The sequence below is a fragment of the Lathamus discolor genome, chromosome 3, assembly GCF_037157495.1.
Source record: "Lathamus discolor isolate bLatDis1 chromosome 3, bLatDis1.hap1, whole genome shotgun sequence".
NCBI classification, from domain to species: Eukaryota; Metazoa; Chordata; class Aves; order Psittaciformes; family Psittacidae; genus Lathamus; species Lathamus discolor.
Genome location: NC_088886.1, coordinates 136,769,364 through 136,785,839, shown reverse-complemented (window position 1 = coordinate 136,785,839; position 16,476 = coordinate 136,769,364). Strand labels below are relative to the sequence as shown.

General features: G+C 44.5%; 1 protein-coding gene across 1 annotated transcript in view; it reads left to right on the top strand.

Annotated features, from left to right (window-relative positions):
- The first annotated feature begins 928 nt into the window (after positions 1-928).
- LOC136010615 (ligand-dependent corepressor) overlaps positions 929-16,476 on the top strand; it is a 52,829-nt gene continuing 37,281 nt past the window's right edge. The window contains exon 1 of the mRNA XM_065672079.1: positions 929-1,101. Coding sequence (XP_065528151.1) covers positions 1,005-1,101 — 97 coding nt within the window. The 5' untranslated portion in view covers positions 929-1,004. The remainder of the gene's footprint in view (positions 1,102-16,476) is intronic.

Here is a 16,476-nt window from a genome sequence, read left to right as displayed (position 1 = left end):
CCTTGTGGCAGGGTTTGGGTTAAGACATTTCACCTCACCGAGCTCATCCCTTGAGCTTGCAGAAAGCTGGTGCCAATGTTTACCTCCATTGCACACCTTTCCCTGCCTATATACCATATAGGCATTACCAGAAATGGTGTTATTGCATCAGCCCCCTTACCTTGTCTGAGCTCACCAGAGGGAGGTCTTTGTGGTGTAGGGGTGAAAATGGACACCACTAAAACACAGGAGATGGATGTGTCAGGAAGCTATCACTGCAGTATCAGTATTGAGAGGCCTCTTGGCCGTTGCAGCTGAATGTCCTCCCTTTTCACCATGGCCACCGATAGACCTGGTGCTTTCAACCACACTGTCGAGCGGGTGAGGAGACTTAAACTCTTCCTGACAGAAAGCTATGTGGCCCCCGCAGGGGTGGAATGTCCCTCAGAGAACAGTGACTCTTCTGGGATGGGATGTTCCCTGAGGGGACTGTGATCCCTCAGAGGTGGGATGTCCTCTCAGGGGAGGGGGATCTCTCAGGAGCTGTGGGGACGTTCCCTGAGGGACAATCGTTCGGGAGCAGGATGTCTTCTCGGGAGACAAGGATCCCTCAGGAGGGATGGGATGTGCCCTGACAGCGAACCCCAGGGGCGGGGCATCCCCTCAGGCAGCCCCCTTCCCTCATGGCCGGGGTGTCCCCCAGGGGCAGTGAGCGCTGAGGGACGGGCAGGCCGGCGCCGGGGGCGGCAGCGCCCCCCAGCGGGCGGGCGCGGCGCTGCCTCACGTGCGGGCAGGCAGCGGGCGGGGCTGTGGGGTTGGGGCCCGTGCGGCGCAGGCGCGCGGCGGGAAGGGGCGGGGCGGGGCGTGGCGCGGGCCGGCGGCGCCTGCGTGGCGCGGCGCGGCGCGGCGAGGCGGGCGCTGAGGGCGGGTGGGCGTGGCGCGGCGCGGCGCGCGGCCCTTCCTTCCCGTCCCTGCCCCCCCGGCCGTGCCCGCCGCCGCCCCCACCCCCGCCCGCCGCCCAGAAGATGGCGAGCCCGTGCGGGCGGCAGCAGTGCTCCATCGAGAGGCGCGGCGTCCGCCACCAGCTCGATTCGTGGCGACACAAGCTCATTCACTGTGTAGGTGAGGGACGGCGGCGCGGCGGGGAGGCCGGGCCGGGCCCCGCGGCGGCGGCGGCGGCGGCTGCGGCGGCCGCCGGGAGAAGACTCCGCCGCGGGCTCGGATGGGGGGGGTGGGGGGTGGCCGTGAGGCGAGCGGCGCCGCGGCCTGCGGGCCCGCCCCCCTTCCCCCCGCCGCCGTGAGACGAGCGGCGCCGGGCCGGGCCCCGCCCTTCGCCGGGGAGGGAGCCGGGAGGGGGGGGGGTCCTGCCCTGCCCTTTTGTGCGGCCCCTGTCAGCGCCGCGCCCGCTCCTCCCCGCCCGGCACGGCCCGGCCGCGGCCCCTTCAAACTTGTTTACGGCGGGGCCGGGGCCGCGCCCGCCGGCGGGGAGCGGCCCGACTGTCACCGCCCGGCCGTCCGCCGCCGCGGGAGCCGAGCCCGGCCCGGCTCACCTGCCCCCGGCCCGCCGCCGTGAGGCGAGGCGGCAGCGAGGGAGGAAGAGGAGGGAGGGAGGCCGCGGAGCCGGCGGCGCGCCCGGCCTGTGCCCCGGCGGGGGGGGGACGCTCGAGGAGGGATGGGGGGAGCGCGGCGGCGGGGCCGGCAGAAAGTTGTGGATCGGGGTGCCGGTTTGACGCCGTGGATCCGGAGCGCGGCCGCGGGGGTTAAAAGGATGTGTGACTGCTTTTCTCTTCTTCCTCCACCCCCCCCCCCCCCCCTTTTTTCCCTCCTCCTCCTCTCTTGTGCGCGTTTGTTGTTATGCAGGCTTCTCGCAATCGAATATTTGGGGGTTTTGAAAAAGAAGTCCCTGATGCCCTTGCATCTTGAGTAATTTTCTCCGTTTCAAAATACACACTTTCATCCTTTTCTCTTTACCTACCAAAAAAGCAAGGCCTTTTCTGCAGGTCCCAACACACACATAAACCGGCTCGAGGCCGGTGATTTGGTGGGTGTCTGCAAAGATAGTAACGTAGCTTTGACACCAGCAGACTACGAACTTCCAGAGTAATCCAAAAAATCTCAAACCAGAGCACTGGTATGTCTCTGCTTGTTTAGCCTCTTGCTTTTAACTGAGCACAAATCCTCATTTTATTTTTAAGTATGCAAATATGGCCATAATCTGCTGGGGGCTGCTCAGTGTAGGTAATCTGTAATAACATTCACAGATTCACTTCAGTTCCTTGTGTGCAGAGTTAAACCTCTTATTGTCAGTTAGCCCAGCATCCTAGTTCATTTTCAGGGATTTGAAGCACCTTTTTTGGTTACACTAGGAGCTGTTACTGCTGCCATGTATATTTTTGGCCTCATCTGAATGTTTAAATTTCTGCAGTACAAAAGCATGCTCTAGATGCTTGTGAACTACAGATTAATATGAACAATTAACTGGTTTTAAGCATAAAGCGATTCAAGGGCTTCAGTACATTGCTGAGAAGCTAAGGCTTCTACACACAAGTGATGGTTTTTCTTTCCAACAGTTACTGATGCTTCTAGATCCAGTTTATGGCATTTTATTTTGATTCTAGCTCTGCTATGTTAAGAACATTTTGTTGGCTTCCACCTCTGCTTGAACTGGATTTATTTTACTTCTATCTCCTTTTCTCATCTCCTCTTACCTCGACTGCTGGGGGTCACCTGTTCTAGTCCTTTCTAAATTCCCTACTTGCAGCATATCATCTTGTCTTGCTCTCGCTTCCTGCTGCTCTCTCCTCGGGTCTCTGAATCCTCCGGTGGAGCTGTCCTGCAGCTCTGAGTTTAACCAGACAGCAATGAGGAATAAATGTGTGTGTGTGGGGGGGGGGGGGGGAGAGAAGAAATGGGAGAAAAAAAGACTGTTTCAAAGCTGTTGAAGATCTTGGGGTGAAATGCAGGAATTTTGTCTGTTCGTTATGCTGCTCTTTGGGAAAATCTTGGGTAGGTGAAGAAGTTTGTGTGATCTACGAACTCAAGGAAATCACTACCTTATTAAAGTTCTTAGCAACCCTGTGTGCTAAAACCTAAAACAAACACCACCCCCACCCCCTGCCACCCCCATTTATACACACCCTGTTCCACTTCCCTAAAGCCATTTAAACTGCTAGCTCCTGGAGAAGTTGTTTTCTCCTCTATCCCTTTCATACCTCTTCCTCATACTTAAATTTGATACATGTTTTGTTTCTCCAAAAGATTTCCCTTGTGAAAGCCCCTCTCTATGTGTTTTGACAAAAGACACTGTGAACTCTATTAAACACAGAGTTGACTGGGATTTTTTTTTTGGAGGTAAAGTACAAAACCATTTCTTAAAATAATAAAGTCCAAAGTGTAACAATGCTTCATGACTTTTATCTTGATGGCACTATGTCATAAATAGTTTCCACCTCAAATTGATCAGCTTTATGAGGTCTAGGGACCTGCCCTGTTCCTAGTATGAATGCTGCATAAATTGTTGGGTTTTTGGTATTATTTTAATACAAATGTAAAAGGTTTATTGCACAAGCCCAGGGTGTTCAGCTGAAATTATGCTGTGGTCATCACCTTGTGCCCCAGATACATCTCTCTTGTCCTTTCAAACAGTTTTGGCATTGTTCCTTGAGAGTTGGAATTTGACCTGTCAAATGATGTAATGTTCTGGTTCACCTTGGCCCTTCGTAGAAGTCTTTAAGAATTTGTTACTGTCATAAATACTGATAGATAAATATGGGGAAGCAGAATATGAAAACCCCTTCTGTTACTTCAGAAATACCTATTAATTTTGAGTTCTGAAAGTAAATCTGAGGTGTGTGGGATTCTCTGTTAGGATCATTCCCCGAGAAGTAATTCTAGTGTCAGACAGTGTGGTAGTCATAAAAAACAAAGCTTGTGGTTTGAACTAGAGCATTTAGCAATAAAAATGGCTTAAGTAATTCACTTCACTTTCCTCTCTTGCTTCTGCATTAGGCTGCTCTTTTGGACTGTGGCTTCATGACAGTTTGTACTGTCAAGGGGAGCAAGAGCATAAGAGGGCTGAAGGATCACCTTTGCCACAGGGAAACAATCCAGGGGAGCTGTGCTAGCAAAAAAACATCATTTCTTGGAGGGAGTAGTATAATTTTTTGCTAGTATAGCTCCATTAGCTGGCTGGCTGTTGGGTCAGGCAAATACCAATGCTAGCACAAGGAAGAGGGTGAGGATGCGTAGCTGGTGGAAAGAAAAAGAGCGAAGATACAGATCATCTTGAACCGTCACAGAGTTGCAACTTTGGTTGTGTCAGTGCAGCTTTTTGTGGGAGGTAGCTCAGGGAGCTGATTCGCTTAAACCTTCCTCCCTTGTCATGCGTTTCAGGCCCATTTTTCTGGGGAGGAAGAAAGCGTTGTGGCTTGTGGAGGACAAGTCTGTGAGTGGTTCTGTTGAAGCTGTGATGCAATTGAGGGAGCAGCATGCTGTGCTCCGAGGTGGAGGGAAGTGTGGGAAAGGGGTGTCTGAGCTCTCTTTGCAATGAGATGCATCGGGCTATTGAACCACAGCACAGGAGGATAGCCAGGAGTGGTACACAGGGTCTTGATGCCCTGGTAGAACTTTGATTTTAGAGACACGATATGCCACATGATAACTATTGGATGCTGACATATGTGTTCTCTGTACCAGTCTTGAGTGTTAGCGTCTTTTTCAGTGGCCAAAAGAAGATGCCTGGAGACAAATGTATGTGATGGTTTTATTTTTTATAATTCCCCCCCCCCCCCCCAGCCTTCAATAACCTGCTGTTCAGGCACTTGCTGAATTGGAAATGGATGGTGAGATCAGGTCAGCTAAGAAATGGGGAGTTTGAGGGAGAAGACATCCCTAAAACCCTGCTGACACCTTTTCTACAGGCAGTTACAGCATTGCAATGCTGCATGGTTACTGGAGTGGTAGATCGAGGTGGTCGCGTGTGTTTCTACTCACTGGTGATGCTTGGCCCTTTGTTAAATATTAGCCATGCTCTTGGAGACTCCCTGACTGAATTACAGCCTGGGTTGGGGAGCTGGGGGCAGGGAAGGAATGTATTAGTTCCCTTCAGCAGTGATCCTAGTTTCGGAACCAAAATGATGATTTAAAGGGAAAACCTCTGACATTCATGTAGGATTTCCAACCATCTTAAGCTCTATTGGTGTTTCACCGAGATGCAGCTTAAACTGTTGATTTTGCTCTTAAGCTGTCAACATAAGAAGCGGTTTCCTTTTTTTTTTTTGCTAGATGATGGTTGCTGGGGAAATACTGCAACCTGAATGCCTGATCTGTTTCTGTGTACTCATCTGTTGAATAGTGGTGGTCTTCCATGCCCTTGGATACTTGGGACTAACGTGTGGATCCTGGGGAAGAAGCATGATACATCAGGAAGTATTAGAAACTAATATTAATCAAAAGAAGGTGTCTAACAGTTGAATAATTCTGAAATCTTTATTACATTTTCTTATCTTGATTATTGCTTTGGTATAGTTCCAGCCTGTATATTATACGAATTAGCTGCTGCTTCCAAACAGCAGTGTTACCTCCCTGGTTTGGAAGTAGTGTGTCTCCAAGTGTTTTAACAGTTATCCTTCAAAGGGCAGATTGTATTTCTTTGTTGCAAAATGAGAAAGCTTGTAGCCCTGATGTTGATACAAAATAATAATAAAAAGCAAGTTTAAGTGCTAACGTAGAAGTTTAAATGTAGGGCTATTCTAAACCGGTATCTGTTTTACATACGCCCCCAGCCATGTTCCCAACATATGTGCCAGTGGTACTATTTGCCTTATTTCAACTTGCATTTAATGTAGATGCAGCTTGCAGCTTTTCTTTTTAGTTAGTATAAGCCCATTGTACGGCAACTTTACGCTAGAGTAGCTGGAGGCTTGTTCAAGAAGATCTATCTACAAACACTTTTGCCTGTTGGCAGGATAAATACAGGGAGGGAGAGTTACTTTTTTATGGCAAAGTTGTGCCAGTGAAAGAAAAATCGTCAGCTGTCATTTAAAAATGAAAATCTTTAGTTGGAAGGAATGAAATTTACAGCTTGATGCTTAGCTTCACTTTAAGGGGTGCATAGAAGGATGGTATGATGGTATGCATCTGAAGAACAGTAGAAGTTGAACTGCAGGGGTGAATCTAGATTTGTCTCAAAGATCTCTTTAGATTCACTATAAATCACTTCACATTTGCCCTTGCTTCCCTGTTTGCAAATGAAGAATAGCTTCTGGCCTGACAGAGGTGATGTCAACCAGACAAAAGCATACTCAAGAAAATCTTGATAATCAATTTCTGTTAGAGCATCTTGAGTTCTTCTGATGCCTGCGACGTGAAATTTTGGACAATGCCAAATCACTGGGTTTGTTTTGTATTTCAACAAAAATCTATTTCAACTTGTGTGAAGTAATAATCATCCCTGTAGGGAGGGAGGGTTCCTTCCTGGGACATACTCATCCTGCAGGAAGTGTTGGGGTTTTTGACTTAATTTTTAACTAAGAGCTAATGACATTCAGAGTTCACCCACTTTTAATAGAATGTCTCCAAATGAATTACAGTAATCCATTCTGTACATGCAGGAAATAGCCCAAATTCACCTAGACAGTCTTTGTAGTGTTTATATTGAGATATATATATACACACTACAGATTCACAGCTTTGTGGTATGGCACCATTTTAGAGTACTTGGGGGAGAGTTCCAAATTTTTAAGCCATTTTTTGACAGTTTGTGCCATATATTGATGACAATCCAAATACTGTTATGTACAGAAATATAGTAACAGCACTTTAAGAACTGATGATACAGAATCGCAGTTCTTGTGCTCAGTTGTCTAAATCTTTATTGCATAGTACTTAAATGGCTTAATGCTCTGCCATCTTAGGCTGTCTTACACCCAGACAAGTACTGTCATGTGTTTTGTTTTGGGTTTTTCTTGTCTGAGAATTTATGTTCTTTCATGGCTAATGTAAAACAACAATGAGAATACTTCCTAAAAGTCAGTCTAGGCAAGGTTTGAGGAAAACCAGGCATTTAATAAGGTTAAAGAAAGGTAACCGTGTCATACTGATTGGGGTGGAGGGGACAGTAATGCAGTATTTTACAGGGGATTTTCCAGTCTTCTTCCTCACCCTCCTATGTATATATGATTTCGCTCTTAAGAGGATGAAGCTTTTGTTCTTGAAGGTTACTGAGATGAGTATTTCTAATTCTCTGAGAAATACAAAACTTTTGGGATTTTCTGAGGTCAGGCTTGGATGGGATGGGCTGAGCCAGTCTGCGTTCCACCCCTAGCTAAAAAGGGTGGTAATGCTTGTTTTGACTAAACTGACAGAAGACTGCAAAGCCAGCTAATCTTCTGGTGATGTTTAGTAACCTGAGTCATCCTAATTAGGAATGAGATGAGCAGGAGCGCTTACCTGAAGTACTGGAGAATGGGATTGCACCTCTGGGGTGAAGGGAAGAGGAGAAGAGAACAGAACGGCCTCCTCCTAAGGCAGGGAGTTTTCTAGTTTCTGTCTTCTGTCTTGTAACTGTGCTACAGACTGTGGTTATGTTTGACAGCAGCACTGTCTAAACTGGCTTAAACAGTCCCCTCTGTACTGGCACAACTATGTGTGGCAACTTGGTGAATTGGTTCCCTGATCAGACCTGACTGGAAAACAATCTATTTATTTGTTTATTTTGCTACAACATCTGCAGAGCATGGAGAGGCAGAGAATGAAGAGTTGAGGCTATTCAGCTGGTCTTGTCACACATGCACAAATCCAAGTTGTTTTTTGCTGAGTAAGTGCTAATTTCTGCATGCATTGTATTCATTTACAGTAGCAGGAAAATTACTTCATTCTCCTTCTTCAAAGTGCAGTGGGTTATACTATGCTCTCTCCCTTATAATGAACTGTGGGCTTTGCTTTTGCAACCACACTGGATGCTTTTATCCAGTGCCTCCATTAATAAGTTGCATCTTTACACCATCTCTCCTCAGAATCTCTGCAGGTCTCTGGGGTTCCTCAGTTCTCTTGGATAAATCCATATGGCCTTAGATTCTTTGGAAAAGGAGAGCTTCAGCTTCTTTCTTTTTCTCTTGAAGAATGCTGTACTATTATTTCTCTGGATATTTTCAAGTCGTTTACCTTTTAACTCGGATTTAGTTTACTTATGTAGTATTGTGTGTTCTTTTATGGTGGGTTGACAAAAAACTGTAAGCTCTCAAAGCTGAGCAGGAGATTTAAGTTGCACATCAATGCTACTAGCGCATGAAAGATGAAGTAGAGGTTATGGTGTTTCAACATTTCTGCAGGACACCACTTCCTACTGCATAGTAAAATTGCATTAGATGATGTCTCCCATCTGGTTTTTCCATTCCTCGAAAAGATGGCACTCCTGTTGCATTTTCCAGAGGCGGTGGCAAAGTGGCTGCACAGGGAAGATTTGCAGGGAGACAAAGGATGTTCCTTATGCCCTGAGGACCATGCTATTTTATGGGAGGGAGAAGAGGGGGAGAAAGGAGGACTGGACAAGAGCCTAGTATTCATGAACAAAGCAAGCTTTCAGAAGCTGAATCCAGCAGTGTGGAAAGACATCAGAGGCCACCAGGCAATCTTAACTCTTGAGCTGAGTTTACTAATGAAAAATTTCCTGGTTCTCTTTGAACATTTTTTGTGTATGCTTACAGTACAGGTGTTCCAATATCTAGCTGGAGAGAACTGCATAGATGAATCTGTATCTGATATGGTCTTTCTCCCTCCTCTGCTGTTACTAAGATAGGATGGTGGTCATGTTTCAAAAGTGGAGTAACTGCCAGAGTAGGAAGAGGAACAGGTAGTCAAGCTGCAGAGATCTTCATTTCTTGATTTCTTTTTTCGTTGGTTACACAAAAGGATGTGAAAGTTTCAGCCCACAGCCTGCAATTCCTCACTCCAATGCTTCCAGGCCACTACATAACGCTCATGTTCTTCAGTATCCGTCACTGCTCTGTAGCAATGTGCTGTTTGGCTTCCTTTGGTACTGTATATATGTGATGGGCTGTGTTACCTGTGTAACAGACTTTGAGTTCAGCCTCATGCATTGCAAGGGCAGGCCAGTCCTGCAGCTGTTCAACTCCGCAGCAATTCGTATGCACAAAGCTCTTATGTACTCTGCTTGTTCTTAATGCATGGACAAACATGTGGGTCAGTTTTGAAACTTTGTTGTGGGATAGCCACAGATTAGTCACAGTGATGTGCTTGTACGCTTCAGCTGGGGAGCCTTGTGTCCAGAAGAGCCCTCTCAGCTTGTGCCTTGAGTCCTGCAGTCTTGGGCTTCCTTAAGAAATACGTAAATATATTGGAATACACAAAATGGATCGTTTTTGTGTAAATATTCGTAGCAAACCAGTTTGCTTGGCTCTTGGGTTATTTTGTACTTAGTTTGTCCTTTTCGTGAAAACGTTGATAAGCTGTTGTTAGAGTAGACCTTGTCTCAATTTTGGTCATCTCCTGGGTAAGATTCACAATTGTGGTAAAAAAAAAAATGCTGAAAGCTGCTTTCAGAGTGATGTTTCATCATGATCTCTAGATGTGTTTCTGAAAACACGCCATTGTATCTTTTGTGTGAAGAAAACTTTTTGCAGAGGTGGATGCTTAATAACATCCATTTCGCTCTGGAAAAGCAAGAGAATAGGAAAGCAGGGAGGTCATTTCCGTTTCTGACCTAAGAAAACTTAAAAGCAGTCTTCTTAAAGCAGTGATTCCATTTACATCCTTTAGAAAAGGAGGAGCATAATTACCTTATCCCTAGCTTTATATTTTACATTTTGAAGTGATTAGTGAAACTTAAGTTTACATGATACTATAATGTATCTTTTGGGGTTTCTTACAAGGATCTGTTTATTCCTTATGGAAGAACCAGTCTTCACTCCCAAAACAGGCAGTGAGGAAAACTTTTCTTGGAAAAAAGCTTCTGCACTTTTGTTCTGTTGATCATTTCTTGATCTGATTGACCTCACTGTGAATAAGGGGAGTACTCTTGCTGGGTTTAAATGTCCTTTGGAAAAGTTGTACTCATATTCAACTGGAAGTGGAACATTTCAGTGCCCTTAGTGGTTATCATTTAACTACATGCTGTAACTTACCATCTTTCAAAATACTACATTGAGTGAAAGATGGAAAAGTGTGAGGGAAAAACTAAGTGTGAAATGTTGGTTGTGTGTAGGTTTAGATGAGTATCCCTTCTTCAAAATGTGTTGTGTAAGACAAGTGTACCAAGCCTGTGTAAGAATGAAGTGTCAAAATCTCTTGGAGGGGGGAAAAAAGTAACTTTCTCCCTGAAATGTTTCTGTGAATGTTTAGGTTATTCTAGCTTGTACTTGAGGGACAAAATTAGAGCAAGTATTGGTATTTCTGGATAAATGCTTAAGCACTGCCCACACATTTTTCTTGGGTTTTATACTTTTATGTCCTCCTTGTCATCATGTGCCTTCTTACAAAGTAGTAAAAATATAGTTGTCTGGAACTGTGTGGTAAGATGCTACCAGAACCTAATTATTGTATCTTACAGGAGTATTTTTTGTAAACTCTTCACAAAATCTTATCCTTTGGTCTTGCCTCTGCAGTTTTTCTTGAGTGATGTGCAGTGTTTTGGGGGCAAATAGCTTCAGTGCTCAGTTGAGACAGGCCACGTGAGGTCCATTCTGCGTATGGTCTTCTGAATTCAGCAGGAATGCTGTATTTATCTCTTGAACGAACTTAAACTGTTGAGAGAGCTGTGTTTTGCCCAGGCTCTCTTAAATCAGTGGTTTTCAACCTGGAGTTGGCAAGAAGCAACTGTGGAAAAATAAGATTGTTGCCAATAGTTTAAATTGTGTAGGGTCTTTATGCTTTTCAGGAGCCCACAGTTTGAAAATTACTGCTCTAAATGATTTGTAAACAAGAGCTAATTTTTTCTTTTTCCTTTTCCAAAGTGGTTGTAGGTGTAAAGGAGCATGAGCTGATATTTAGTCATGTATTAGATTAGGATTGAGTTTTCTTTTCCCTTTTGCTTCTTGTACCTAACTATTTAAAAGCATATTTTATCCAAAAATGAATGTCGCTGAGGAGACTAACCCTGGAGAGCTTCAAATTGAAAACTAAGTTCTGCAAGAAGGTTAGAGTGGCATTAAGCAGGTCTGGTTTAAGCGCTGTGCTCCCTGTCCTCAGAGCTTCTGTATTTTCCCTTTCAAGAATTTTGCTGTGAAGGTCAGACTCCTGCTACAGAGTTTGTGGTAGATCTAAAGATTTCAATAGTGCCCCTATGTTCCCTTCTTGTGGTTGAGAAGGGAGCACAGGCTTGAGTGTAAACTTGAGTGATGTAGTCTCCATGCCCTGTGTTGGCAAATACACTGAGACAACAGGTAAGCCATCTTTCTGGCCTCAGGAGGACATGGTTTTAATGACTCAAAGGTATCTGAGGTGTGGAATGGACACCAAGCTGTTTGGTAGTTCCTAGGTGCACTGATAGTCTGGGTATCAAAGTCTTCTCCTAACAGCTCTTCCAGCTCACTCTTACTTTACTAGAACCTTAGCTGAGGTCACAGGCTGAGTGCACTAACAAATTTGAATACAGAGTTCGGAGGTTACTCAGCTCAACAAGTTGCTCAGTTTCAAATTAGATTAAAAATTGACTTCATAAGTTAAAGATGTTGCAGTCCTGTAGGCTCCTTTGCCATGGAGGCTGCCTTCCTTGCCTGTAACAAACAGATTGGTTCTTGTTCCCAAATCATCTGTTTGCCTGTGACTAATCTTGAATTCATATCTTCCTGCTGCTTGTACTTTGAGCTGAATTCTGTGCTCCAAATAAGAACAGCAGATAGGGCTTTAAATTTTCTCAATCCCTCCTAGCCCAAGGACTGCTCCTGCCCTGGGATAGGAAATGCCTTATGCAGCTTTGTGTATAATGGGAGGTGATGGAGGGGAAGGCATGCAGGGAGAAGTCGATCACAGCTGCTTTGGTCTATACTTACTGGCATGTTGGTGAACTTTAGCAGCTAAATGTGCTTGTGATGACACCTCACAAACTTCAGAAAATAAGCAGTTATTTTTGGAAACTTTTTCTCTAAGAACTAAACGTACTAAACCTACTTAAAAAAAAAAGTCTATGCAAAATCACCTTCTGCTTATCATGCTCATGGGCATTTCAGCATCCTAACCCTAAATCCTGCTTGGTGTTCTATCCTGTCTGTCCTTCCATTATCTGGAACGTGGAGCATTTTATGTTGCTGCAAAGCAATTGTAGAATAGTTTGGGTTGAAAAGGACCTCAAGATCATCTAGTTCCAACTGCCATGCTATGGGCAGAGGAATAGTTCTTTCATACTCAGTTCAGAGGAAGAGATGAGTGATTCTCTGACTTAATCTTTGCTCTCAGCATGCCATGATGCTGCCTAGGAAAGTTTTTGTGATTCTGCCTGTAAGCAGCAGACAACCAATTTCAGGGCTGGTTTGTGCTGGGAGATTTGAAGGGTTAAGAGTGTTGAATTTATTGCATAGTGTTGAGATTCTGGTGGTGGCAGAACTTTCTGTACACACACACCCCCCCACCACACCCCCCTAAAAAAACAACAAACCAAACAAAACCAACCCCTAAATAATCCCTGCTCTGAACACTGCTTTGCTGCCCCATAGTTTTACTAGCACAGCTGTATCAGTGTCTTTTTGTAAGCTGGGTCCTGAAGCTGAAGTTTGATAAGCCTTTCCTTTAGTGAGAGGTCCTCAGTGAGGCTGAGCAGGGTGTATCAGACCTCAGCTGTGGGTGGGCCTGAAGGAAAGCCATGGATATAGGTATGTGGAGGAATCCCTGCACGTGGTGTTCCGTGCCTCTGAGCGTCTATTCACAATGGCTGCAGAAGGGCCCTGGTGCCTGCTTGGAGCAATTTCTGCTGAGGCATGAAAAGTGAGGCTCTCCTGTGGACAAATCCCTGCTTTCTGTCAGCATGGCAGCCAGTGTGCAAGTGGGCTCTGACTGTTGGTCCAGTAATAGCTCGCACTGCTTTCAGTCCACACTGGGGGCTAAACCCACACTTGAGGTTGGGAGCTAAAGTAGAGTGATTCAGATAGCCTTGGGAATATGAACTTTTGCCTCAGGTGGTCACACAAAAGGTTGTAAACTTGCTCAAAATGACACACACAGTACTTATCTACAGGCTTTCAACCTCCTTGGTAATGCATTCTTTTGCTTAAGTGACTCCTCCCTGTTAATTCAGTCCAAGGCGAGGTAGACAAGATAGAGCCAAATATGAGCTAATGGGACATCATAGCCTTGAAATATCTCGAGTCTTTCCGCTCAGAACCAGTGAAGGAAAATGAATCTCTTTCTTAAAACTAGGTCTCTTTTGAAAATTCAGATTTAGCATAAATGAGGGTCAAACATCACAACGAATGCTTTTAGAAAAGGAGATGATACACTCTAATAGCTGTATAATTGCCTTGTCTGAGGGGATGTAAAGGTGCATCTAAAACAAAGAATTAAGAAGTTTTTGTTGTTCTGCCTCTGGATTAAATTAGCTGTAAGTGCCATACTAAAAGGTATAGTTGGTTTAGTTGAGAGATAGTTCTGTGAAATCCAGAGACGCAAAGCATGGAAGGTCAACCAGAGTAATGAAATAAACTTTGCATAAAAGTATAGCCGTAAACAGGTGTTTCTATTGTGTGGTGGTTGGGGTTTTTTTTTTATTTGTTTTGGAGTGTTGGCTTTTTTTTCTCCTTTTCTTTTTTGATCAGGTGGGGGTAAGCAGAATTAAGAGACCTGTCTGTGGGGAAATCATGGCTATTTATTTCTAAGGTACTGGAAAAACAGATCAACCAGTAGGCTTCCAAGTACATCTTAGAGTTTTGGGGAAATGGACAACATATTTCCCACTCTAGGGAAAACCCACTTTCAAGTAAGTACCAGTCGTTTTTCCCATGAGAGGAAGAAGTATGTTCTTTGCACACCTTTGCTTATTAATATTTTAGCATGAGACTTTGGGGGATAGTGATGGGGACAGACTGGTGGGAGAAGGCAGGCAGGCAACCTGGTCTGGTGGAAGGTGTCTGGGCCTGTGGGAGGTGTCCCTGCCATGGCAGGGTGGTTGGAGCTAGGTGATTTTGAAGGTCCCTTCCAACCCAAACCATTCTATGATTCTATGATTGTGCTGTTGGTTTTTTTTTTTTTTTTTTTCCCTCCAGTCTTACAAAGCAGATAGAAGTTACCTGGAAAAAAACTGTTCTAAAAGCTCATTGTTTTCAGTTAAGGGGTTGAGTGGGTTAGGACAGAATAGAGATTTGCCTAGATAGAGTCATCAGAGAACCTTTCTTTTAAGGAAATCAGCATCAGAAAATGGTCCTTAAGAATATTTAGTAGAACCACTGTTGGCTTTTTGAGTTTTGGGTTGGTTTTTTTTTTCAGCATAAAGCTAAACATTACACTATTTATTTGTTAAATTGTATTGCATCACAGTAACGTAAGCAGGCTTATAGAGGTTCAGATTTCTGAAAAGGCATGAAGTTAGTCTCTGTGCAAAATAACTGTTTAAGTGGAAAATATTGAAATATATTGCTTATAGTTTCTATGTCCTAAACCTGTGTGTAGAAGATGCTACAGGAAGCATTCAGTAGACTTTATTTTCCCCTTTTTAAATAAAGGAGAGATTGTGCTAGAGCATAATAAATGAACTATTTCACCCTGACTTTGAAGAAGCTGCAAGTCCACCTACAGACCTTGCCAAACTGTGAGAATTTGCTTTGCATTTGTAGTAGGTACAGGTTTGGGCAGTAACTCTGGTAATTTTGGAGAAATGGCAATTTTACATCTGTTAACCTAAATGGGCAGAATGGGAAAATACAGTTGTTTAATGCTGGCCAGTCTATCAGATCCTTCAGGAAAGGTCTTGGTTCTACCACAGGAAATAGAATGCACATCCAAAGGATGCATAGCCGTAGAAAGTTTAGGGGCAATGCTCTCCCAAATGGCAGAGATGGTAGATTTTAACCATGGGAACCTCCTGAGGTTAGTCAACCTCTCATTACATCAGATGGTTGTGAAGCATTCTTGTTTTATTCCTGTATTTTCCCTTTTCACTGAGAAACAATCCCTACCAGAGAGGATAATGTGGGATGATCACAAGGTGTACAGGTCAAGCAGGTTTGGACTGGGCTTTCTGTGTGGTCAGTCAGTCAGGATGCATATTCAGCTTGGCTGCTGGTTAGGAATTTTGTGTTTAGGCAAGGCTGGATGTTGGCACAGGGCTTGCTTCCAAACTGGAGTCATCAGGTAGGGCTATAAGGGCAGGTTGGCACTTGTGCTGAATTCATCTGCTGAGATTTGTCAGCCAGCAACTCTTGAAAGTTGACCGAGGAGCACAACAGGACTATGTCAGACCAGCGCAGGAGAGAGGAGAGAGAACTGGAATAAGAACTGTTCCCAGAGCACATTTCCTTTCTAACAGCCCTTGATTCTCCAGCATCCTCACTGTAGTCCACATCTCCCATGGTTTTCACTTACAAGGAGCTGTAAGCAGTTATGTGTCTTAACTGATCAGAGTAAGTGCATACTCTGTTCTTGGGCAGTCTCTTAAGCAGTAGCTGCACTACTAGCTCCTAAGCAAATGTAGAGTGGATTGATTTTCATGGTGGTGTTGTTTACAGCAACCCCTTATGTGGCCACTTACATATTGCCCTTTTTGGAACTGGGATTCCTGGCTAGTTAAACCTTTGTCTTAACACTGAGCAGCTGTTCTTATGCAAAGTGGACTTGCAGAAGTTACTTCTTAAAAAGAAAAAAATTAAAAAAAATGTGTATATATATATATATATATATATATAAAAAGGGGACATGCACACTCTAAAATCACTTGTTCCTTATGCAGTCACATGAATTTGCACCAGTGTAACTGATAGAGTGCAGGGATAGGAATTGAGGTTATGGAACAGAGAAGGGAAGGGCTGCAGAACCTGCTGTTACTGCTGAAAGACATGCTTATGAGACTGTGCTTTGAATCTGTAGGCTTGATTGGAGTTTGTCTCCCTGAGTTTTGCCTCATGCTAGCACTGATAATTCAAAAGGGGCAAAAGACTGCATACATAAATACTTTGCCAATATCCCCTGGTGCAAAAAGCAAAGCTTGAGGGGTTTTGTCATGTCCAAAGCCTCACATCTTCCTAAAAAGCATTGAGTTCTTCAATGAGATGATGTGGTTCTCAGTTCTATAGTGTCCCTGTAGTTTGAACTACCTTAAAATGGTACTGCAATCCCTTAAAAGCAGCGTTTCATGTGCCTTTGGCTTGAGGGATGCCTGGGAGTCTGTTGTTTGAATTTCCATTTAAATATTCTGGACTAACCAGTCTCTGTCAAAGATGAGGCAAACTGGTAGGAGCTGTTTCTTTATTCTTGCTATTACGCCACGAGCAGAAGCTGTATATGTTCATGGTTGAACATCTTCCTCAGAATGACTTATTTCAGAAATTGGTAGCTTAG